This window comes from Hyperolius riggenbachi, chromosome 5, assembly GCF_040937935.1.
Source record: "Hyperolius riggenbachi isolate aHypRig1 chromosome 5, aHypRig1.pri, whole genome shotgun sequence".
In the NCBI taxonomy this organism is placed as follows: domain Eukaryota; kingdom Metazoa; phylum Chordata; class Amphibia; order Anura; family Hyperoliidae; genus Hyperolius; species Hyperolius riggenbachi.
Window position 1 is genome coordinate 28,907,961 of NC_090650.1, and position 23,654 is coordinate 28,931,614.

General features: G+C 47.0%; 1 protein-coding gene across 2 annotated transcripts in view; it reads left to right on the forward strand.

Moving 5' to 3' along the window:
- ANKIB1 (ankyrin repeat and IBR domain containing 1) overlaps nt 1-23,654 on the forward strand; it is a 225,441-nt gene that overhangs the window by 131,029 nt on the left and 70,758 nt on the right. The window contains exons 1-4 of one of the 2 annotated variants that reach the window (XM_068235267.1): nt 3,765-3,888; nt 6,633-6,933; nt 12,736-12,918; nt 15,817-15,934. In XM_068235267.1, coding sequence (XP_068091368.1) covers nt 3,839-3,888; nt 6,633-6,933; nt 12,736-12,918; nt 15,817-15,934 — 652 coding nt within the window. In that variant the 5' untranslated portion in view covers nt 3,765-3,838. Of the gene's footprint in view, nt 1-3,764; nt 3,889-6,632; nt 6,934-12,735; nt 12,919-15,816; nt 15,935-23,654 lie in introns of those variants that run through there. The other variant, XM_068235266.1, reaches the window with a different exon arrangement.

The window sequence follows — 23,654 nt, forward strand, 5'->3', positions numbered from 1 at the left end:
TAGGGAGACAGACAAAGGCACTTTAAAGCCTCCCCCGTGTCACAGGACACCTTCTGTCCTCTCTCCTGTCCACACAACAGCATGCGCTGCTTGGCCACACCTGAACTGCATGTCTGTACAGTGCTTATTCCTAGAACTGTCCCTAGTGACTGATTACTTTCTGTTTTAAGAAAGCAAACGTCTGTTTTCCAGGAGACCTGAAGAAGCGTTCGAATAGGTAAATATCAAATTCCTCCACTTGGCTGCTCTGTACAAAGGGACAGTAGTTATAGTTACACCACTTAGTTTGAGATTGTTCAGTAAATGTTGAAGGGGAACTTCAGCCTAAACAAACATACTGTCATTAAGTTACATTAGTTATGTTAATTAGAATAGATAGGTAATATAATTTTTTTTACCCACCCTGTTTTAAAAGAACAGGCAAATGTTTGTGATTCATGGGGGCCGCCATCTTTGTTATGGGGGCAGCCATCTTTTTGGTTGAAAGGAGGTGACAAGGAGCAGGAAACAGTTCCAACTGTCCTGTGTCCTGATAACCCCTCCCAGCTGCACACGCTAGGCTTTAAATGTCAAATTCAAAATGGAAAAAAAAAAAAAAATGCACCAAAACAGCAGAATAAGAGCAATAACATCAGAAATCCCATCATGCTTTGCACAGCATCAGGGGAAAAAAGCCCAGGCAGTTTTCTTCTGTGCAGCTAAAAATGAGGCTTGGATAAGAAAAACAAAGTTCTGATGCTGTGAAACTGTTAAAGAAACACCAGGCCTTTTCAGTGTTGCTGAGTCGATTTTTAGTCCGGACGTTCACTTTAAGGGAACACACTTGACTTTCAGTTTTCCGCGCGCGTTTTTCTGCATACTTTTTCTGCACACCAAGTGTGTTTCCATGCAGGAAAACGCGCGCATTTTTTCACAGCAGCTGATGTAAATGATAGAGGAAACTGCCAAAATGTGCAGAGTCGGGATGCAGAATGTCAGTTTTTTTTCTGCAGGCGATCAACACAGTAAGTGTGCACTAGCACATTGATTAACATGAGTTCTCAGTTTTTCTGTGCAGAAAACGCGCACGAAAACAGTCAAGTGTGTTCCCTGCCTTGGCACATGACTTTGACTGCGTTTTAGCTTTTGGCCCATTAATGGGTTGTTTGACACCCCTGTTGTAACTGATCATGTCTCCTGCTGACCGGGAGTGCCCGCATGGGTTTGTTTTTATCGGTTATAATAACGGTTTTCGTGCCCAGTCTTGGCTCCTCTTCTGCTTGTTGTTGTTGTTGTTTGGAACTTCCCGTTTGTTTACGAGGCCGGCTTCTTCTCTCTGGAGTGTTTTCCTGCTTCGGAGGAGGGCTGCTTGGATTGATTTGCGTGAGAATGGCGAGATGCCGGCTTATCCCCTTTGCTGCCAGATCAGAGGAACAAGAACAAACTTTTCTGCTGATCGCTGTGAAACACTTTCTGTTGCTTGGACTCCTTGATCCAAGGCCCAAGTTCAAGCATCGCTTCATCATATGAGATTAATAGAACTCTGTTTTATATATTATTTTCTTTTAAATGTACCAGTAGCTAAAAACAATGCTCCTGGGGGGTACTTTCCTCGGGAGGGGGAAACCTGTGGTTCCTAAAGATGCTTCCCTCGTCCTCCTCCACCCTGAGACCCCCGAAAAAGAGATTGTTGGTGCTTGTCATCAGCTCGCTCAGACGCTCAAGCACCGCCCCACTCCTCTTTCTTCAGAAAAATCCGCGCCGGTGTAATGTCAAATATTGCAGCCCCGCACGTTGTGCAGCCCCGCATGCGCAGTAGGAGCCTGCGCCCCATTACATTGTGCAGCCACGTGTGAAACGTCCTAAATATCTCCGCTTCCGCACCACGTACACCCCGAAATTTTCAGGGGAGGGAGGGGACCCCCACATCTAGCTCTGTGCCGAATTGCAGCCCCCGAGCCCCGCTGGTTCCCGAGACTGATTGCAGCAAACCTATCTCGGGAACTAGCGGGGCTCGGGGGCTGCAATTCGACACAGAGCTGGATCTGAGGGTCCCCTCCCTCCCCTGAAAATTTCGGGAGTGTACGTGGTGCGGAAGCAGAGATATTTCAGCTAAATAATGTCTAACTTCCCACTGAGCATGCGCGATACTCAGTGAGGAAGGCTGCTTCCGGGCTGCAATATCTGACATTACACCTCCAGCCCCGGAACTAGCATGCGCGATACTCAGTGAGGAAGGCTGCTTCCGGGCTGCAATATCTGACATTACACCTCCAGCCCCGGAACTAGCATGCGCGATACTCAGTGAGGAAGGCTGCTTCCGGGCTGCAATATCTGACATTACACTGGCTCGGACCTGCTTAGCAGCACGGACCCGATCCAGCTATGTCCAGCTGACTCCGAGCGGGACGGTGCGCCTGCGCGGGGAGGCTACTCTTTAGGATCCAGAGAGTTCCCTCTCCCGAGGTAAGTATCCAATTTGTTTTCCGTTTAAAGTGGACCTAAACCCCTGCACAGGACAGAAGGAAAACCTAGAGAATGCACCCTCTATCCCCCTCGTCTGTGACTAATCACAATCTGTAATTTGATCTCTAAGCTGTGTCAGCTTAGGAATCTCTGCTGCCTCGGGAGAGCAGCTAGTTTGTAAACACAGGATGATAACCCTATGTCTATGCCCATGAAAGCTGGAAGTAGATTTTTTTTTGCAGGATTTGTAACGCCTGTAACAAAGAAATGTCTTTCTTTAAAGAGAACCTGAAACAGCGAGGGAGAGAAAAATTATACACACTTGGCGTTTCCTCCAGATCCCTCCAGGCTTACTGTTCCCTCTCCATCCTCCTCCGCCTCCTGCATCTTCTGCAATATGCCCCGGACAGTCATCCAGTCCAGGGCATACTGTGCATGCTCAGCCACATACACGCCATCGAGCTTTCGCAGCCAGGAGCTCTCTGTACCTGTGCAGTCCACCAGCTGTTGCGCCTGCGCCGACTGGAGGACTTTTCTGGGCTGATTATAGAAGATTCAGGAGTTGGAGGACAGCAAGGGAGTGATAAGCCTGGAGGGGGCTGGAGGAAGCACCAGGTATGTATAAGGCCTCGTTTCCACGGACTGTTGAGCTGTGTGCTCAGCAAGCAGTTACCAGGCAGCAGCCAGCAGTTACCAGGCAGCAGCCAGCCGTTACCAGGCACCTGCGAGCCGTTACCTGGCACCTGCGAGCCGTTACCTGGCAGCTGCGAGCCGTTACCTGGCAGCTGCGAGCAGTTACCTGGCAGCTGCGAGCAGTTACCTGGCAGCTGCCAGCAGTTACCTGGCAGCAGCCAGCAGTTACCAGGCAGCAGCCAGCAGTTACCAGGCAGCAGCCAGCAGTTACCAGGGAGCAGCCAGCAGTTACCAGGCAGCAGTTACCAGGCAGAAGCCAGCAGTTACCAGGCAGCAGCCAGCAGTTACCAGGCAGCAGCCAGCAGTTACTAGGCAGCAGCCAGCAGTTACTAGGCAGCAGCCAGCAGTTACCAGGCAGCAGCCAGCAGTTACCAGGCAGCAGCCAGCAGTTACCAGGCAGCAGCCAGCAGTTACCAGGCAGCAGCCAGCAGTTACCAGGCAGCAGCCAGCCGTTACCAGGCAGCAGCCAGCCGTTACCTGGCAGCTGCGAGCCGTTACCTGGCAGCTGCGAGCCGTTACCTGGCAGCTGCGAGCCGTTACCTGGCAGCAGGTTGTGAGAGTTTGAGAGGCATTTCACTGCCTATCAACAGTCTGTGGAAAAGAGGCCTCATTTTTTCCCCTCTGCCCATCTCAAGTACACTTAGAGGGCTCTTTCACACTGGGGTGGTGCAGTAATTGTACCGCACCCCACCACAGGGCAATGAAGGTCTATGGGGACGTTCATACTGATGCAGTAAGGAGCCATGCGATGTAAGTGACGTTTTTGCCGCATTCCCGACTCTCAAACATATCTTTGTTACCCGCGCGGTTCTGTTTCGACGTGCGGCGGACTGCAGTCATGTAAGTCTCTGGCAACGCGTATCCATATGATAACCCGCTGCAGGTTTAATGCCTCGCGCATGCGCGGAATCATATCTTTTACAGTTTGCTTCCATACACTTCTGTATTTCTGAGACAGGAAGTGACGGCAACCGAGTCTCACTTCCTGTTTGGATCTCGGCCAAAAGGGGATTACCGCATACAACTGCAGTAATTCCCGCAGGCCTATTTTTGGCGGTGCGGCCTCTGCCAATCTGCAGTCTGAAACCGGCCTAAAGGTTATTATGCTGTTGCTTATGTTTTAGAGCAGAGAGGAAATTCTGAGTTTAGATCTTCTTTAAAAAGTTACAGGTTTACTTTAAGTTCACGCAAGCAGAAATCGCCAGTTCACAGATTCCTCTCCTCCTGAGGCCTGCTCACGTCCAACCCCTCACTACCTCCTATTCTGTTTTGTTTTTAATTAAAACCATTTCAAATGGGGATCTATTAAATGCACATAAAAATCTGTGCATGAATTGGGGCCCCAACTGATAACTGGCATTTGCGCACATAAATACTGGAACTTCTTATCACGCCACAATGTGCATCACAAAAGTATATTGGAAGCCCCCTCTGTGTCTTGCAGTAGTGCAGCGGCATGATGGGAAAATGAAGAAGGGTGGAAAATGGGAAAGATGTGTATTTTTTTCCGCTGTAAAATGCTTATAAAATTGATTATTTTCTAGAAAAATGTAACCCAGAGAAAGCCTAGGCTGTCTTAATAAAAACAATATGTATATTACCGTACTTAGGCTAGGTTCACAGCGAGAGCTGCGCTACGTTCCCTGTAACAGCGGGAAAGCGTTGTCACACGTTGTCCGCTAGTTGCGTCGCATACAGTGAAGCATACAGTCAATGGAAAGTATGCTTCACTTTCACTGTTACCGTGGGTGTTTCGCAGTACGTTACGATGCCATTCAGGTCTATACTGCAACGTGAACATCACATTGATCTGGAATTTTGATCACTAGAATTTCCAAGATAGGAATATTGGTGCCTAGACCAGGAGCCTGAGGGTATAGTACCATTTTGCGGTAGGACAGAAATGTGGGTATACCGATGTGTATCCTGCAACCATAGTATATGCCTAAGGGGGACACTGAGCTTTGCAGCTGAGTTTCTACATTCCAGCCATCAGTAAGGGGCCGTGTTGTATCTGGTCGGGACAGATGCCCTAATATCTTTCTCTTAATTATGTATTGTTCATAAAGGTGGCCACACACCATACCATTTTTAAAATATCTGTTCAATTCAAGAATTGCAACCAATTTTTCTGACTGATTGTAACATTTCAAAAATCTGACCAATATACCACACACATGTTCAATTTATCCTCAGTTATGATAAAAATGATTGGAAAATCTGAGAAAATTGCTTGGGTGTATATATTGATAAATTGACAATCTACCACACACCATTCAATTTTCATAAAAATTGATCCGAAAAATCCAGCACTCCTGATCAACTTTTATCGAATAAAAACGCAAAATCCGATCGGATTTATTGCTCAAATTAAAAAAAAAAAGCTGTTGATTTTTCGAGAAATCCGATCTTCTTTATCGAACTGTAAAATTGGATCATTTTATTGTATCGTGTGTGGCCACCTTAATGGAGATGTATTTATGTTTTGTGAAGGCCTGATGAAGTTTGGCACATGACTTTGACTGCGTTTTAGCTTTTGGCCCATTACGGGGTTGAGTTTGACACCCCTGTTGTAACTAAAGCCGAAACGAACTAGTGACGTTGCCTAAAACGTTGCCTGTGCTTCATGATTTCCTGACAAATTTGTGCGATTCTTTGTTTTTATGTTCTGAGAAGACTTTTTTGACAAACAAAAGGTTTTTTTTTTTTGCAATTTTTGATAAAATAAAGTTTAATATTGAACCTTGGATTTATGTATACATGATGTGGTTTCTTTAACTGCACTGATCCTCTTATATATTAACTTGATTCTTTTTTTCACTGTGGTGGCCTACTCAAGTGAGGATCTTCCTTTAAAAATACGGGTCATGCGTTGACTCACTCCCAATTATACCAGAATACACCTACAGGGGAAATGACCACACCCGTTCGGTTCTCCAGATCTTTCAGGACCTGAGTGGTCGCTCTCCTTGAATCTCTCCTATTAGTAGGTGAACATGTGATAGGAAATATCACCTCCGAAGGAGGTGTACTGGGTAATACAACAGGGTGTGAGGAGGTGCCCAATGTATAACATATCTTATATATTATACTTCTAAAGATAAAAAGGGGTTTCCTTAGCAGGATCGAAACCAGAGGTAGGTAAACATTTTTATTCAAGCATGATTATAATGTTGACATCGCGTTTCGTGGGTCCCTGCCTGCTTCCTCAGGTCAATAAAACAGACAGATGCCTTACTGTAGAACTGTGTGGAGCGTGGGCGCCTCTGTCCAAATAAATTGATGGGTGTGGTTCATCACATAGAAAACATTTCTCAGTCCATCCTAAACATTGGCATGGATATGATCTTCGAAGACTGAAGTTAGACAGCCCTGCACTACTGGAGCACTTTATGCAATACTCTCTAGCTAGGAGTCATTATGAATACTTATTTTTGTCTGTGTGCAGCACCCATACTCTCCTCTCTGATGGTCCATCTCTCTGCTTCTTCCAGGGCGTTTCTTTTCGGGAAAGATGGCAACCCCAACAAGCGCAACATTCACAATGAGAGTTCTATGCACCTGCTCTGCATGGGGTCTGATCTGCGGATCTCGGAAGGGGCTCTGGAGCACCGCTTGCCCCGGCCGGCGGAGGATGACCGCAGGAGGGCTGAGTGTTTGCGGATGTTTCTGGATTGGAAAGGAGCGAAGCTTGACCACGGCGAGTATGAGAGAGCCGCGCTCGATGCCACGGACAATAAGAAGAACACCCCCTTGCACTATGCTGCTGCCTCAGGGATGAAAGCTTGCGTAGAGGTGAGGCTAAGTCACATGGCTGAGGGCAATAAACTAGAAGGCTGATTTACCTCGTTTTTTTTCTATTTTGCACCATAGTTGTAATTCTCATTACGGCCTATGACAGCGCCTAACGATCAGCACAGCGATGCGCTGAAATTAGCTGATCCGGCCAGGGGCAGTACAGCCAGGGCTGTGGATTTGGGTACCTAAAGTTGGTGGTTTCATAAACTGAGGAGTTGGAGTCGACTGATTTTTGTACCGGTTCCACAGGCCTGGGTACAATGTATCCATGCAAGCCTCTAAGTTCACATCTAAAATTGCAAAACGCTAGCGTTTTTGGGGGTGTGATTTTTCCGCGATTAACACGGAAAAATCACTGGACACTGTAGCGTTTTGGGAGCGATTGCGATTAGCGGTTCAATACATGCTAATTGCGATCGCTTAGGAATCGCCGGCAAAACGCTACATGTAACGCATTTGTGATTATAACTAAACGCCCGCGATCGCGGCAGTGGGAGCACTGCCATAGCAAACCATGTGCTAAGCTCAACGGGGAGAAGAGGCGCCCTGGTGAATATAAAAGCGTCTAAAAACAGCTTAAAAACGAAATAGGATTTGAGGTGGCTTACCTCAAATGACGAAATCTCTGTAATTAATACAAAACGCGTTGCCTGTGCTAATAACAATCTTTTGTATTAGGGCTAGTTCACACTTGCTTTAAAAACGTATCCGTAGCTACGTTTTTTGTCCCGGACGAAAAACTGAGCCACGGATACCAATGTTACAAATAGGAACAGTACACACTCAAGTTAAAAACGTATCCACGTGCGATCCGCGAAATACGTTTTTAAACCCGGAACGCAGAGTCCAGACTTGCAGCATTTTTCACGGACCCGTATACACGTACGGCTAGTGAAAATCAATGGAGAAACGGGCCTCCCTCTTCACTGACATTTTGGGACACTCGAAACGGATCAGTTTCCAGTGTCCCTTGGTGAAGGATGAGGCCGCCATGCTGGAGGGGGTAGCAGCCAGGACGGGGGGCTGCGGGGAAAGCGGCGGCCAGGGGGGGTCACACCTCCCCCTTGCTCACCTAGGTGCCCCCCGTCCTTGCTGTGACCCCCCTGGCCGCCGCTTTGCCCGCAGCCCCCTATTGTGGCTACTACCCCCTCTAGCAAAAAAAAAACGCAAACGGATCCAGAACGTGTGCTGCAAAAAAGGCAGCACAGATCCGTTTGCGTTCCGGTTTTTGAAAATCGGAGCCCGGACCGCGGATGCGTCCGCACCCGGAGCTAGTGTGGCCCTAGCCTTAAAGCTTGTAATCACTAGAATAAAAAGAGAAAAAAAATAACTAATATATATATATATATATATATATATATATATATATATATATATATATATATATATATATATATATATATACACACACACACACAGTGGGTTGCAAAAGTATTCGGCCCCCTTGAAGTTTTCCACATTGTCATATTACTGCCACAAACATGCATCAATTTTATTGGAATTCCACGTGAAAGACCAATACAAAGTGGTGTACATGTGAGAAGTGGATCGAAAATCATACATCCTTCCAAACATTTTTTACAAATCAATAACTGCAAAGTGGGGTGTGCGTAATTATTCAGCCCCCTGAGTCAATACTTTGTAGAACCACCTTTTGCTGCAATTACAGCTGCCAGTCTTTTAGGGTATGTCTCTACCAGCTTTGCACATCTAGAGACTGAAATCCTTGTCATTCTTCTTTGCAAAACAGCTCCAGCTCAGTCAGATTAGAAGGACAGCGTTTGTGAACAGCAGTTTTCAGATCTTGCCACAGATTCTCGATTGGATTTAGATCTGGACTTTGACTGGGCCATTCTAACACATAGATATGTTATGTTTTAAACCATTCCATTGTTGCCCTGGCTTTATGTTTAGGGTCATTGTCCTGCTGGAAGGTGAACCTCCGCCCCAGTCTCAAGTCTTTTGCAGTCTTCAAGAGGTTTTCTTCCAAGTTTGCCCTGTATTTGGCTCCATCCATCTTCCCATCAACTCTGACCAGCTTCCCTGTCCCTGCTGAAGAGATGCACCCCCCGAGCATGATGCTGCCACCACCATATTCGACAGTGGGGATGGTGTGTTCAGAGTGATGTGCAGTGTTAGTTTTCCGCCACACATAGCGTTTTGCATTTTGGCCAAAAAGTTCCATTTTGGTCTCATCTGACCAGAGCACCTTCTTGCAAACTGCAAATGGGACTTCTTATGCTTTCTGTTAACAATGCCTTTCTTCTTGCCACTCTTCCATAAAGGCCAACTTTGTACAGTGCATGACATAATAGTTGCCCTATGGACAGAGTTTCCCACCTGAGCTGTAGATCTCTGCAGCTCGTCCAGACTCACCATGGGCCTCTTGACTGCATTTCTGATCAGCGCTTTCCTTGTTCAGCCTGTGAGTTTAGGTGGATGGCCTTGTCTTGGTAGGTGTACAGTTGTGCCATACTCCTTCCATTTCTGAATGATCGCTTGAACAGTGCTCCGTGGGACGTTCAAGGTTTTGGAAATCTTTTTGTAGCCTAAGCCTGCTTTAAATTTCTCAATAACTTGATCCCTGACCTGTCTTGTGTGTTCTTTGGACTTCATGGTGTTGTTGCTCCCAAGATTCTCTTAGACAACCTCTGAGGCCCTCACAGAGCGGCTGTATTTGTACTGACATTAGATTACACACAGGTGCACTCTATTTAGTCATTAGCACTCATCAGGCAATGCCTATAGTCAACTGACTGCATTCAGATCAAAGGGGGACGAATAATTATGCACACACCACTTTGCAGTTATTAATTTGTAAAAAATGTTTGGAATCGTATGATTTTCGTTCCACTTCTCACATGTACACCACTTTGTATTGGTCTTTCATGTGGAATTCCAATAAAATGGATTCATGTTTGTGGCAGTAATATGCCAAAATGTGGAAAACTTCAAGGGGGGCGAATACTTTTGCAACCCTCTGTATATATATGTGTGTGTGTGTGTGTGTGTGTGTGTGTGTGTGTGTGTGTGTGTGTGTGTGTGTGTGTGTGTGTGTGTGTGTGTGTGTGTGTGTGTGTGTGTGTGTGTGTGTGTGTGTACGTACGTACGTAGGGAACAAATCCACTTATGTGGGGCTTCCTCCACCCCCTGCCAGCCGATCTGTCCCTCGTTGCAGGCAAGTCCGCCCTATTACTGCGCCAATTTTGCCCGAAATTGATCGCATTGTCCGTCTGGCATGCACTTGGCGGCACCGATTTTCATCCGATTCTGATTTTAATAATCAAACCAAATGGTCGATCGGCCGCCAAGTCGCCTGATGTTTGGCTACCTTTAAAGAGACACTGAAGCAAAAAAAAAAAGAAAAAAAGATATAATTTGGATGTATAGTACAGCTAAGAAATAAAACATTAGGAGCAGATATATAAGTTTAATATTGTTTCCAGTACAGGAAGAGTTAAGAAACTCCAGTTGTCCTCTATGCACAAAAGCCATTGAGCTCCACGACTTTCAAAGTCGCAGAGAGCTCTGTCTTTGAAGCTTGTTATCTCAAATGTCAGACATTGTATCTTTTTCTCAGCAGAGGACAGGTCAAAAGTTCGCTAGCCTGCTCTGTAAAATCATTTAGTATACTCAGTAGTGTGTAAACTGCAAATATTAGAGAATGATGGAATGTTATAAAAACTATAAAACAAACTAAAAATATGAAAATATTTTCTTTGCTACTAATGTTCTAGTAATTATCTGTAGTACACAACCAATTCATTATATCGTAAAAAAAAAATTCCGCTTCAGTGTCTCTTTAAAGGACTCCTGAAATGAGAGGGATGTGGAGGCTTGCTATATTTATTTACTTTTAAACAATATAAATTGCCTGGTTATTTAATATAATTCTTTTAGCCACAGACCCTGAACAAGCATACAGATCAGATGTTTGACTGAAGTCTGACTGGATTAGCTGCATGCTTATTTCAGGTTTCAGACACATCTGCAGCCAAAGAGACCAGCAGGACAGCCAGGCAACTGGTATTGTTATAAAGGGAAATAAATATGGTATCCTCCATTTCCTTGTCAGGTCAGGTGTACTTTTAAAATTTAATTGAAATACTACCATGTTATGGGCTGAACACACGTCTGACTAAGGCGGCCGATATCATCTGCCTGAGCTCTGAGCTGATGGTCAGATCAAGAGAACCGCACACCTGCAGGGAGTGCATGCTAGAGCAGGATCCCTAAATCACAGCTAATCCACAATCCAAAGGAAGGATCTGCACACAGGCTTGCTGGATCTTTATGAACACACTTAATATGTCTGATCGTAACTGATGATCGTTTCAGGGCCAATCCGGTGCCCTTTGTCAAGGCATGGGGCCTATATGTTTTTCAGCCCCGTGCCTTGACAAAGAGGACTGGATTGGCCCCAAAACAACTGTCGGTTACATTTTACATGTAAGTAAAATAAAAGGTTCATAAAGATCCAGCTAGCCTGTGTGCCGATCCTTCCTTTGGATTGTGAGCCGATAGTCGGGCGTTTGTATAATGGTCGCCGACCTGCGAGCGATCCGTCAGGCGGATCAGCTATCAGCTCACCCCCGTGACAGCCAATTGCATAGTCTGCACCCGACACGCCTGGTGACATCACGTATGTAACGCTTTTTTGTCCCTCCGCCCCCCACATAGAAACAGAACGCGTTGTCGGTTACACAGTGGATATGTGTAGATACAAGAATCAAATAACCCTTCGCACTCTCGCATGCAAATGTTCAAACAAATGCATTCACAGATTCACTCATCCAGGCACCACTGTTATCCCTACAGCTAAGTTAAGTGCTGGGGTCTTAGTTCACACAATAATGCATTCTTATGCTTAGTCACCTACACTGCGCAGAAGTACCCAGGAAAATGTAGGTGTCTTAACTCTGGCCCTGTAACATGCATAGTGCAGACATGCAAACATTCATTGCATCAAACCTAACAAGGGATTAGGAGCACACATCCCTATTTGCCGTTTCCGCCACTCCCCACCGCGATCCTGGCTTTTAATCGCCAGTTTTAGGCAGTGTTTACAAACAAAAAACATAGCCGCTAACCAGGAAGTGATGTTTGTGTGTGTGTGTGTGTGTGTGTGTGTGTGTGTGTATATATATATATATATATATATATATATATATATATATATATATATTTATGTATATATCTCATGTTACAGTATACTACAAGTTTTTATTACATAGTGAATTATCTGCACTCCAGTCAGGGATTCTCACAGTTCTCAGCATGGGCAGCTCCCTCCCCCCTCAGACAAGCTGAAATTGAGATCAGAGACCTGTCTGTGAAAGATAAACAAAGCACAGACACAGAGCGTGGAGGGGGCGTGCATAACTTCTGCCTATCACAGCCGAGGCAGTGCATTCCTCCCTGGGTCGACAAAGCTTGACAAAGAAAAGAAGATTAGATATATTACAGAGACAGTGCAACTAGAAAAGGCTGCAGTAATCCAGACCACATTAGAACAGGTATAGGAACTTATAGAATAGAAGAAGTAAAGCTGAACATTTTGTTAGAGTTTCTTTAACTGCCATAATAGTGGGATACCAGCCAGCCTCCCTACTCACTATTTTGGCAGTTTCGGATTGGTTGATCCACATCAGTGCACGGTATGGATTAATGGGTCTCTATCATTGTGAGCTTCTTGTACGTCCTGCCTTGTAGGTTAACCCATTTATCTATCGTGCAGCGCTGCGTAATATGTTGGCGCTTTATAAATACAATAAATATTAATATTGTTGTTTTGAATAGCTGCTAGTGAAGCATGGAAGTAACCTCTTTACTGAGAATGAGAATAAGGACACTCCCTGTGACTGCTCTGAGAAACACCACCACAAGGACCTGGCACTGAAGCTGGAGTCCCAGATGGTCTTCTCGCGGGACCCGGAGGCGGACGACATTGAAGCGGAGTATGCCGCCCTGGACAAGCGAGAGGTAGGCAGCACTTTATCATACAAAGTATTTATCATTTCATGTACTGCACAAGTTATGGAATGAAACACTTGCTACACATCCTGTATACATATCCACCGTGCAGGTATCACTTCTTTCTCTCTGTGAGTACAGTGGTGCCTGGGTATGTGAGCATAATACAGTACAATCCCTTTATAGTAAACTCCAAGGGACCAGGATAAGTAGTTTACTATATCAGAATTGGCCATACATTGACTATTTATACAGATGCAGTTGCTGGAACTGAGAGGACTGAGATGACTATATCCAGAGGTTTACTATATCAGAGCTTACTGAAACAAGATTTTACTGTATAGTGTCTGCAAAGACGATCTCTCAGACTTGGAGCTCCAAGACCTAGAGATCTTCTTCACAGACACCATATTAATGACCTGAGGAAGCGGATAGGACCCGCAAAACGCGTCAACTTTGTGTCCAGTAAAAAGGTGTAACCCTCACTCCTCGTGAGACTATTTAAAGGGGCACTAAGGCGAAAAATTGTAAAATTTTAAATATGTGCAAACATATACAAATAAGAAGTAATTTTTTTCCAGAATAAAATGAGCCATACATTACTTTTCTCCTATGTTGGTGTCGCTTACAGTAGGTAGTAGAAATCTGACAGAAGTGACAGGTTTTGGACCATCTCTTCATGAGGGATTCTCAAGGATTTATTTATTTTCAATAGTACTTAGTGAATGGCAGTGGCTCCTTTCAACTGCCAAAAAACTGTGTAGCGAGCAGGGAAGCTGGCCAGCATCATCGTTTAAATCGTTTTTAGAGAATATCTTTATAAAGAATAAAAGCCTTGCTGAGAATCATAGAAAGGAAAAAAAAAGGACCACAGCCTAGTTATTTGTGTGCTAGGCACTATCCATACACATCTATCTCATCATGTCACCTCAGGTGTCTTTTTAATTACCTAGAATTCTTCACACAGCAACATTAACCATTTCTCCTCTCCCGGGACTAGTAACTACGCCCCTGCAAAATGCCTAATTCCCTTTTTTTTTTTTTTTTTTTTAATCTTTTTAATTTAACCCCTGACCTCCCACACTCCCCTAAAGTTACCTTTTTTATATAAAAAAAAATTACAAATAAAAAAAATACATAAATAGTTACCTTAGGGACTGAAGTTTTTAATATGTATATAAAAACTGTATACTACAATTACTTTATAAATTATGGGCTTGTTATTAGGGATAGATGGAAAATGCACCTTTATTTCCAAATAAAATATTGGCGCCATACATTGTACTAGGGAAAATTTAAAACGTTGCAATAACCGAGACAAATGGGCAAATAAAATGTGTGGGTTTTAATTACGGTAGCATGTTTTATTTTGAAACTATAATGGCCGAAAACTGAGAAATAATATATTTTAAAAAAGTTTCTTATTATTCCCATTAAAACTGAGTTGGAATAAAATAATTGTTAGCAAAAAGTACCCCCCAAAGAAAGCCTAATCAGTGGTGAAAAAAACAAGATATAGATTGTTTCGTTGTGATCAGTAATAAAGTTATAGGTGAATGAATGGAAGGAGCGCTAACGGGTGAAAATTGCTCTGGTTTTTTAAAGTGGACCCAAACCAAAAAAATGTTTTAGTTCAAAATATTTAGTTGCACCACTCTGACACATACAAAGGTAATTAAACACTCCTTCAAGCCTATGAGCATTTCAGTGCATGTTTTTCACCCTCCTCTTTGCATAACTAGGGTTTTACAGGTGGCAGCCATTAGCAATTCCTACTTTGCCGTACACCTCCTACTCCACCAATTTGCCGGATTCTGTCCCGGCAATATGAAAGGAAGGGAGGGATTCCTCCAATAAATGTAAAATATTTAATATTTGTCATCATGCAGCTGAAAAAAAGGCTGCTATTTATTATTATAATTTAGAACGTAGATTTTATTTCTGAAATCTTGTATTTTTAATTTGGGTCCACTTTAAGGGGAAAAACCCTTCGAGGTGAAGTGGTTAAAATTGCATTGCATCTCTTTTCACTGTTAAGGCTTTGCTGCCATGACATTATTTTCTATAGGGTTCTTTCATCCACAGGGATGCTATGATTGCATATGCAGCAGTTGAATAGGAATGATCAGTGAGATGTAAATAACTCCAACTTGATGCAGGATTATGCAAATTCCATATGCAAATATAAGTATCTAAAAAAAAAAAAAAAAAAAGACCAATTGAATTAAACCTCAGTGGGGCTTAATTGGTCAATTTTCCACCTGAATACATTTGACCACTCCCACAGTTGAGGATATTCACTCCCATGTCAGTAAGGGCTCTGTTCCACTAGACAATCCAGTCGCTATTGCTATGCGATGCAAATGCATTTCTTCCTAATCTCCACTTCTGCGATTGAGCTGTATAGGAGCTCAATCACACCCAAAATGCGACAGGATGACGATTGCGCTCAGGAGAAAATTGCTTCACAAACGGATTGCATCACAAATGCCGTTTCCATTGGTTTAAATGTACCCTGTGTTTTGCGATCCATTATCGTTCGGGGATAGGATCGTAAATGCAGCATAGTGGAAAAGAGCTCTAACAGATTTTGTACTCAGCCACACATTTTATTTTTTGACCTGCAATTAGTTACCAGTGAGAATGTGTTGCATCTTCTCTTCAGTCTGACTGCATAAAAAAAAGGAAATTTCAAGCCCTGAATTCTTAACCCTTACAGTAAGAAGAGAAAAAAAAACAGCATGGGCTAGTTCTGTGTGGGATTGAGACTATAGATGTATTTATCTTATGTCACTTCAGGTACCCTTTAAGTAGACATGGACTAACACTTAAGTATATTAAACATGTGTAAACACCACTGTGTTCCCTTTACTGACATGTAATGGCTTCTCTCTGTGTCGCCTGTAGCCATACGAAGGACTGCGGCCTCAGGATCTGAGGCGTCTGAAGGACATGCTGATCGTGGAGACGGCGGACATGCTGCAGGCCCCCCTCTTTACTGCGGAGGCATTGCTCCGAGCGCACGGTAATTACGCCCAGTCGTTGTGCTGTAATGTATGAGGATTTCATTAAAAGTAGGAGATGTCTATCAGGCTTGTGCTGCTGTATAGAGACAGGTTCTGCTGATGTCTAGAAATCCCGTCTGAGCGAGGAGAGCGGCCTGTGACATCATCCGCGGAACGATAGAATCGGCACCGCTCTGTATGCGCTTTTATTTACTCTGGAGTTATGACTCATCGCTGTCTCGGCTTTTTCACTTTCCTGCAGCACTGCTAATCCTTTGGCTTCATGGGAAGGTTTAAAACATTCAAAGAAATGCAAAGCTTGTTTCATTTCTTATGGAAAGAAACAACACGGCACTCAAAAGGCTGTGTATGCAGCAACAAGCTGTATTGAAGCTTCAATGGACACACACTACACGTTTCGGGCAGAGCCCTTCCTCAGGTGTGAGGAATGGCTCCGCCCAAAACATGTAGTGTGTGACCACTGAAACTTCAATACAGCTTGTTGCTGCATACACCCTTATAAGTGCCCCATTAAGTTCTTTCAATTTTGTTGCTTGGATTCACAGGGGTGGTGTACCTGTTGGGACGTTGGTTATCGGCTGCACAGTGGTGTACCACCAATCCTGTTGCGTTTGTGTCCCCCCCCCCCCCCCCCCCATCTGTTTACTGTGGGTAGGAAGTTATATACCTCTCACATGAGGTTCCCTTTAAAATTAAGTTGCTCATCTCGAATGCCCAATGAACTTAGCTCACCCCAGAGCATGCTGGGAGTGAGGCTGTGTCCAGCCATGGACAGAGCAGCTGTTGCCGTGTAGGAAAGTGGAGGAGGCAGATCCTCCCCTTGTTGCCTTCCCTCATAATGGCTTCATTGTGCTTCTGAAGTGTCCTGTCTGAGTACCGTCCACTCGTCCCATTGACTGGGAGTCTAAGCTCTTCAGATGTGCATTGAGAATCCACTGTTACTATGGAAACTGGGAACCTGGGATATCGATGGCAGATAAAAGACCAGTGGGGTCAGCCGAGCTGCCTGCGGACAGATCTGTGCGTCTCCGAGGCACTTTTCCATTTGCTTATTATCGATTACTTTCCACGAAGAGACAGTGCCGCAAGGTTACGTCCACCTGCGTTCTACTTTAGATCTTCTGAGAGAGCGTGTAGGCCGTTTAGTCTGATGGCGTTACCGGCCTGAGGTGGATGGTTGTCCTGATATAAATAAAGCAGGGAGGTCACCGAACGTTTTTTAAGTCGTTTGTACACACACCATACAATCATACATCTGCTGTAAACAGTTTCCCAATTGTTCAAATATTGTTATTCCTACATTCTTCCGTTCTACGTACAGACATCAGACTTTTGATTGGCAAAATTGTGTTGTTTACAGATCGGTAATGTTGATCAGATGCTGGTAATTCTAAGTTGATGCAAAGTTATGGCACACATATGCATGCCCAGGAGGGCATTGAGATCTCTCCCTGCACTGATATCTCCCCCCCCCCCCCCCCGCACTGAAATCTCCTCGCCCCACACTGAAATCTCCTCTCCCTGCACTGATATCTCCTCCCCTTCCACTGATATCTGCACTCGCTACACTGAGATCTGTACTCCCTGCACTGAGATCTCCTCTTCCTGCACTGATATCTCATTTTCCTGCACAGAGATCCCCCCCCCCCTGCACTGAGATCTCCTCTCCCTGCACTGATATCTCCTCCCCTTGCACTGAGACCTGCACTCCCTACACTGAGATCTCCTCTCCCTGCACTGAGATTTCCTATTCCTCCACTGATATCCCCCCCCCCTCACTGAGATCTCCTCTTCCTGCAGTGAGATCCCCTCTTCCTGCACTGAGATCTCCTCTTCCTGCACTGAGATCTCCTCTTTCTGCACTGAGATCTCCTCTTCCTGCACTGAGATTTCCTATTCCTCCACTGATATCCTCCCCCCCCCCCCCGCACTGAGATCTCCTTACCCCGCACTGAGATCTCCTTACCCTGCACTGAGATCTCCTTACCCTGCACTGAGATCTCCTTACCCTGCACTGAGATCTCTTTACCCTGCATTGAGATCTCTTTACCCTGCACTGAGATCTCCTTACCCTGCACTGAGATCTCCTTACCCTGCACTGAGATCTCCTCTCCCTGCACTGAGATCTCCTCTCCCTGCACTGAGATCTCCTCTCCCTGCACTGAGATCTCCTCTCCCTGCACTGAGATCTCCTCTCCCCGCACTGAGATCTCCTCTCCCCGCACTGAGATCTCCTCTCCCCGCACTGAGATCTCCTCTCCCTGCACTGAGATCTCCTCTCCCTGCACTGAGATCTCCTCTCCCTGCACTGAGATCTCCTCTCCCTGCACTGAGATCTCCTCTCCCTGCACTGAGATCTCCTCTCCCTGCACTGAGATCTCCTCTCCCTGCACTGAGATCTCCTCTCCCTGCACTGAGATCTCCTCTCCCTGCGCTGAGATCTCCTCTCCCTGCACTGAGATCTCCTCTCCCTGCACTGAGATCTCCTCTCCCTGCACTGAGATCTCCTCTCCCTGCACTGAGATCTCTTCTCCCTGCACTGAGATCTCCTTGCCCTGCACTGAGATGATCTCTCCCTGCACCGATATCTCCTCCCCCCCCCCCGCGCACTGAAATCTCCACTCCCTGCACTGATATCTCCTCCCCTTGCACTGAGATCTGCACTAGCTACACTGAGATCTGTACTCCCTGCACTGAGATCTCCTCTCCCTGCACTGATATCTCCTCCCCTTGCACTGAGACCTGCACTCCCTACACTGAGATCTCCTCTCCCTGCACTGAGATTTCCTATTCCTCCACTGATATCCCCCCCCCCCTCACTGAGATCTCCTCTTCCTGCACTGAGATCTCCTCTTCCTGCACTGAGATCTCCTCTTCCTGCACTGAGATCTCCTCTTCCTGCACTGAGATCTCCTCTTTCTGCACTGAGATCTCCTCTTCCTGCACTGAGATTTCCTATTCCTCCACTGATATCCTCCCCCCCCCCCCCCCCCCGCACTGAGATCTCCTTACCCTGCACTGAGATCTCCTTACCCTGCACTGAGATCTCCTTACCCTGCACTGAGATCTCCTTACCCTGCACTGAGATCTCCTTACCCTGCACTGAGATCTCCTTACCCTGCACTGAGATCTCCTCTCCCTGCACTGAGATCTCCTCTCCCTGCACTGAGATCTCCTCTCCCTGCACTGAGATCTCCTCTCCCTGCACTGAGATCTCCTCTCCCTGCACTGAGATCTCCTCTCCCTGCACTGAGATCTCCTCTCCCTGCACTGAGATCTCCTCTCCCTGCACTGAGATCTCCTTTCCCTGCACTGAGATCTCCTTGCCCTGCACTGAGATCTCCTTGCCCTGCACTGAGATGATCTCTCCCTGCACCGATATCTCCTCCCCCCCCCCCCGCGCACTGAAATCTCCACTCCCTGCACTGATATCTCCTCCCCTTGCACTGAGATCTGCACTAGCTACACTGAGATCTGTACTCCCTGCACTGAGATCTCATTTTCCTGCACAGAAATCCCCCCCCCCCTCCTGCACTGAGATCTCCTCTCCCTGCACTGATATCTCCTCCCCTTGCACTGAGACCTGCACTCCCTACACTGAGATATCCTCTCCCTGCACTGAGATTTCCTATTCCTCCACTGATATCTCCCCCCCCCCCTGCACTGAGATCTCCTCTTCCTGCACTGAGATCTCCTCTTCCTGCACTGAGATCTCCTCTTCCTGCACTGAGATCTCCTCTTCCTGCACTGAGATCTCCTCTTCCTGCGCTGAGATCTCCTCTTCTTTCGCTGAGATCTCCTCTTCCTGCGCTGAGATCTCCTCTTCCTGCGCTGAGATCTCCTCTTCCTGCGCTGAGATCTCCTCTTCCTGCGCTGAGATCTCCTCTTCCTGCGCTGAGATCTCCTCTTCCTGCGCTGAGATCTCCTCTTCCTGCGCTGAGATCTCCTCGCCCTGCGCTGAGATCTCCTCGCCCTGCGCTGAGATCTCCTCGCCCTGCGCTGAGATCTCCTCGCCCTACGCTGAGATCTCCTCGCCCTGCGCTGAGATCTCCTCACCCTGCGCTGAGATCTCCTCTCCCTGCGCTGAGATCTCCTCTCCCTGCGCTGAGATCTCCTCTCCCTGCGCTGAGATCTCCTCTCCCTGCGCTGAGATCTCCTCTCCCTGCGCTGAGATCTCCTCTCCCTGCGCTGAGATCTCCTCTCCCTGCGCTGAGATCTCCTCTCCCTGCGCTGAGATCTCCTCTCCCTGCGCTGAGATCTCCTCCCCTTGCACTGAGACCTGCACTCCCTACACTGAGATATCCTCTCCCTGCACTGAGATTTCCTATTCCTCCACTGATATCTCCCCCCCCCCCCCCCTGCACTGAGATCTCCTCTTCCTGCACTGAGATCTCCTCTTCCTGCACTGAGATCTCCTCTTCCTGCACTGAGATCTCCTCTTCCTGCACTGAGATCTCCTCTTCCTGCACTGAGATCTCCTCTTCCTGCACTGAGATCTCCTCTTCCTGCACTGAGATCTCCTCTTCTTTCGCTGAGATCTCCTCTTCCTGCGCTGAGATCTCCTCTTCCTGCGCTGAAATCTCCTCTTCCTGCGCTGAGATCTCCTCTTCCTGCGCTGAGATCTCCTCGCCCTGCGCTGAGATCTCCTCGCCCTGCGCTGAAATCTCCTCGCCCTGCACTGAGATCTCCTCGCCCTGCGCTGAGATCTCCTCGCCCTGCGCTGAGATCTCCTCGCCCTGCGCTGAGATCTCCTCACCCTGCGCTGAGATCTCCTCGCCCTGCGCTGAGATCTCCTCACCCTGCGCTGAGATCTCCTCACCCTGCGCTGAGATCTCCTCTCCCTGCGCTGAGATCTCCTCTCCCTGCGCTGAGATCTCCTCGCCCTGCGCTGAGATCTCCTCGCCCTGCGCTGAGATCTCCTCGCCCTGCGCTGAGATCTCCTCTCCCTGCGCTGAGATCTCCTCTCCCTGCGCTGAGATCTCCTCTCCCTGCGCTGAGATCTCCTCTCCCTGCGCTGAGATCTCCTCTCCCTGCGCTGAGATCTCCTCTCCCTGCGCTGAGATCTCCTCTCCCTGCGCTGAGCCTCCTCCCTTCATGCTCTGAGGCCCCTCGCCCTGCACTAAGCCCCCCTTTCCTCCCTGCATTGAGCCCCCTTCTGCCTTCGCTGAGCCCCTTTGTTCCTTCACTGAGCCCCCCCTCTCCCTGCACTTAGCCCCCTTCTTTCTTTCCTGAGCCCCCTCTCTCCCTGCACTGAGCCCCCCGACCCCAGTGCACTGAGCTTCTTTTCCCTGTCTGATCTGTCTCCTCCCTATCCTGTGTTTATCCCCTTTCCCTGCCCTGAACCCCTTTACCCTGCACTGAGCTCCTCTTCCCCTCTACCCTATAGCCCCCCATCCCTGTGTCCTCATGTTGGAAGTGAAGCAGGCAGCGGCTGCAGGGATGAGTCACATGTTGCCATAGTGATTTTGCTGTAACCCAGTAACACAATTGGCGTCCGCTCGTCCCTCTGTTCCTGGATTGTGAAAGTCATTAGCGAAGGAATGTGTTTTCTTTCTGAAGCCATGAAACACTCCCGGGTAATCGGCTCTCACTGCTGCATTCGTTACAGAAAATAACAAACAAACCAACTAATTTCATTTGTTCCAAGAAATTATCTTATGAACCTACCAGACATTAATATTATACTGTAAATGGGTTCAGAGCTGACATACACTGCTATTAGAGCATTTCATGCTTTGCGAAACATGCCAGATTTATTGGCCTAGCTCAAGCTCCAGATTTTCAACTGAAAGGGACACTATGGTGAAATAGATAGCTAGGCATGGGTGTCCCTGGTATAGATAGGTGTCCCCGTATAGCCAGCAGCCATTACTCACCTCCAAAGCTCCAGCGATGAGCAGCTCTAACCCCCCCGCTCTGCCCGGCTCCGTCATCCCCGCACACACTGCCGCTAAGTTCCGGGTCCCAGCTTGATGACGTCATCAAGCCGGGACCCAACATTAGAGACAGGGCGAGCAGGGATGCCAGGTAGTGCGGAAGGTAGCGGCGATCACTGGGGGAGCATCAGGAAGGCGAATCCTGGTCCTCCTCTTCCCCTCCTACCGCCGCTGCTTACAGTGATCTCTACAGTTGGCCGGCGATCATATTGATCAGTAGCCAATCGCCATGGCTCCTCATCAGTGAGGGGAGATGTCAGCTGTCATATGACAACTTAATCTCCCTTGTTGGGTGCAAACGATCGCGTCGGGAGCGCTACAAGCAGGTGGCATAAATCCTACACCGCATCAGGTTTAGGCAGCCACAAGGGTGACGTAGGATTTACCACATGCGGTCCTCGGGATGCTAAAGAGGCACCGTAGTTTAACCATATATGCCGCACGGATGTGAGCTTCATGTCCGCAGGGGCAGCTGCCACAGAGATGCGCTAGTCACGTCCCTGCAGTTTGGAGGGTTTGCAGGCGATCGTGCGGGCAGATGCCGGCAATCATGCTGTTGCCGGGAGCAAGGGGAGATTGGCTGCAGGGTACAAAAGTCCCCTGTGCCAATCCGTACATGTCCGCCAAGAATAAACACTGATTTTGTTCAAAAACAGTGTTTATTGTTAAATAGAACCGCCGCGACTCCTCCCGTCGATGATTTCTGCCGCCCGATTGTTTGATTTATGAATGGGAGCAAAGTTCCCATTCATTAATCTCCCCGCAGCCCACGCGTGATGCAGGCTTCCATTGAAACGTGCGTCACTTCCCTAGTTACAATGTAGCAACACATTGTTTCCTATGTAGGGTACTTGTACGCTACATAGAATTTTGCTCAGTGGGGGCATCTTGTGGCCAAAAAGTAAAATTACATCTACTGACTTAGGGAAGAAAGAAAAATGCATGTCAAGAGGGCAATATTATTATAAATGCTCTACACAAATAACTTTGCGCTGCCTCACAGTCCACTAATGAGTAGAAAAATCCCCAGCCACACAGCCAGCGGGTCAAGTCCACTCTAATCTTCACGTCCAGTAAACCTCATGAGAAAAACAGAAGAGATAGATCTTCATCGCATAGACTATCAGATCAAATGAGACTAATCTTCCACCAATTATGGCCCGTGCAATATCCTGTAAGGTATCGCCACTTGCTCGTGCCGCTCTCACCTTAAGCTAGGGCTGCCCAGACCCACAGACAGCTTACACAGCATGAGATTCCAACCGACCAATTTGTTTCTCCTTCCTTCCACCTTCCAGCATAGCTCACAGGCAATTCTCCCATAAAAAACAAATATTAAAATCCATTGCGCAGGCTGCAACACTAGCCTTATGGGGGGAAACCAATGCCAGGAAAAAGTCACCGTGCTTTTTTAGCGGGGACCACCTCCTATGCACACTGTGTCACCCACACCTCCAGGGATTGTGCTCACCTTGTAAACAGGCTGCCCCAGTCATAGACAGCTTAACAGCATATGTGCGCACGATCCTGTGATTCCCAGCACACCTCTACCACTGTTGGTTACACCCTCCACAGCTTCAGACAAATTGCAGCCCACTGCAACTAGAAAAGCTCATATAGCATAAAACCTATTATTAATTAAAAAAAAGTAGTAGCGCTACTCACAAATGTAGATAGAATATAGGCCAGCGATGGCGAACCTATGGCACACGTGCAATACCCGGCACGCATAGCCGAGTCTGCTGGCACGCCATTGCTGCTGCGCTGTCCTGCATGAACTGGC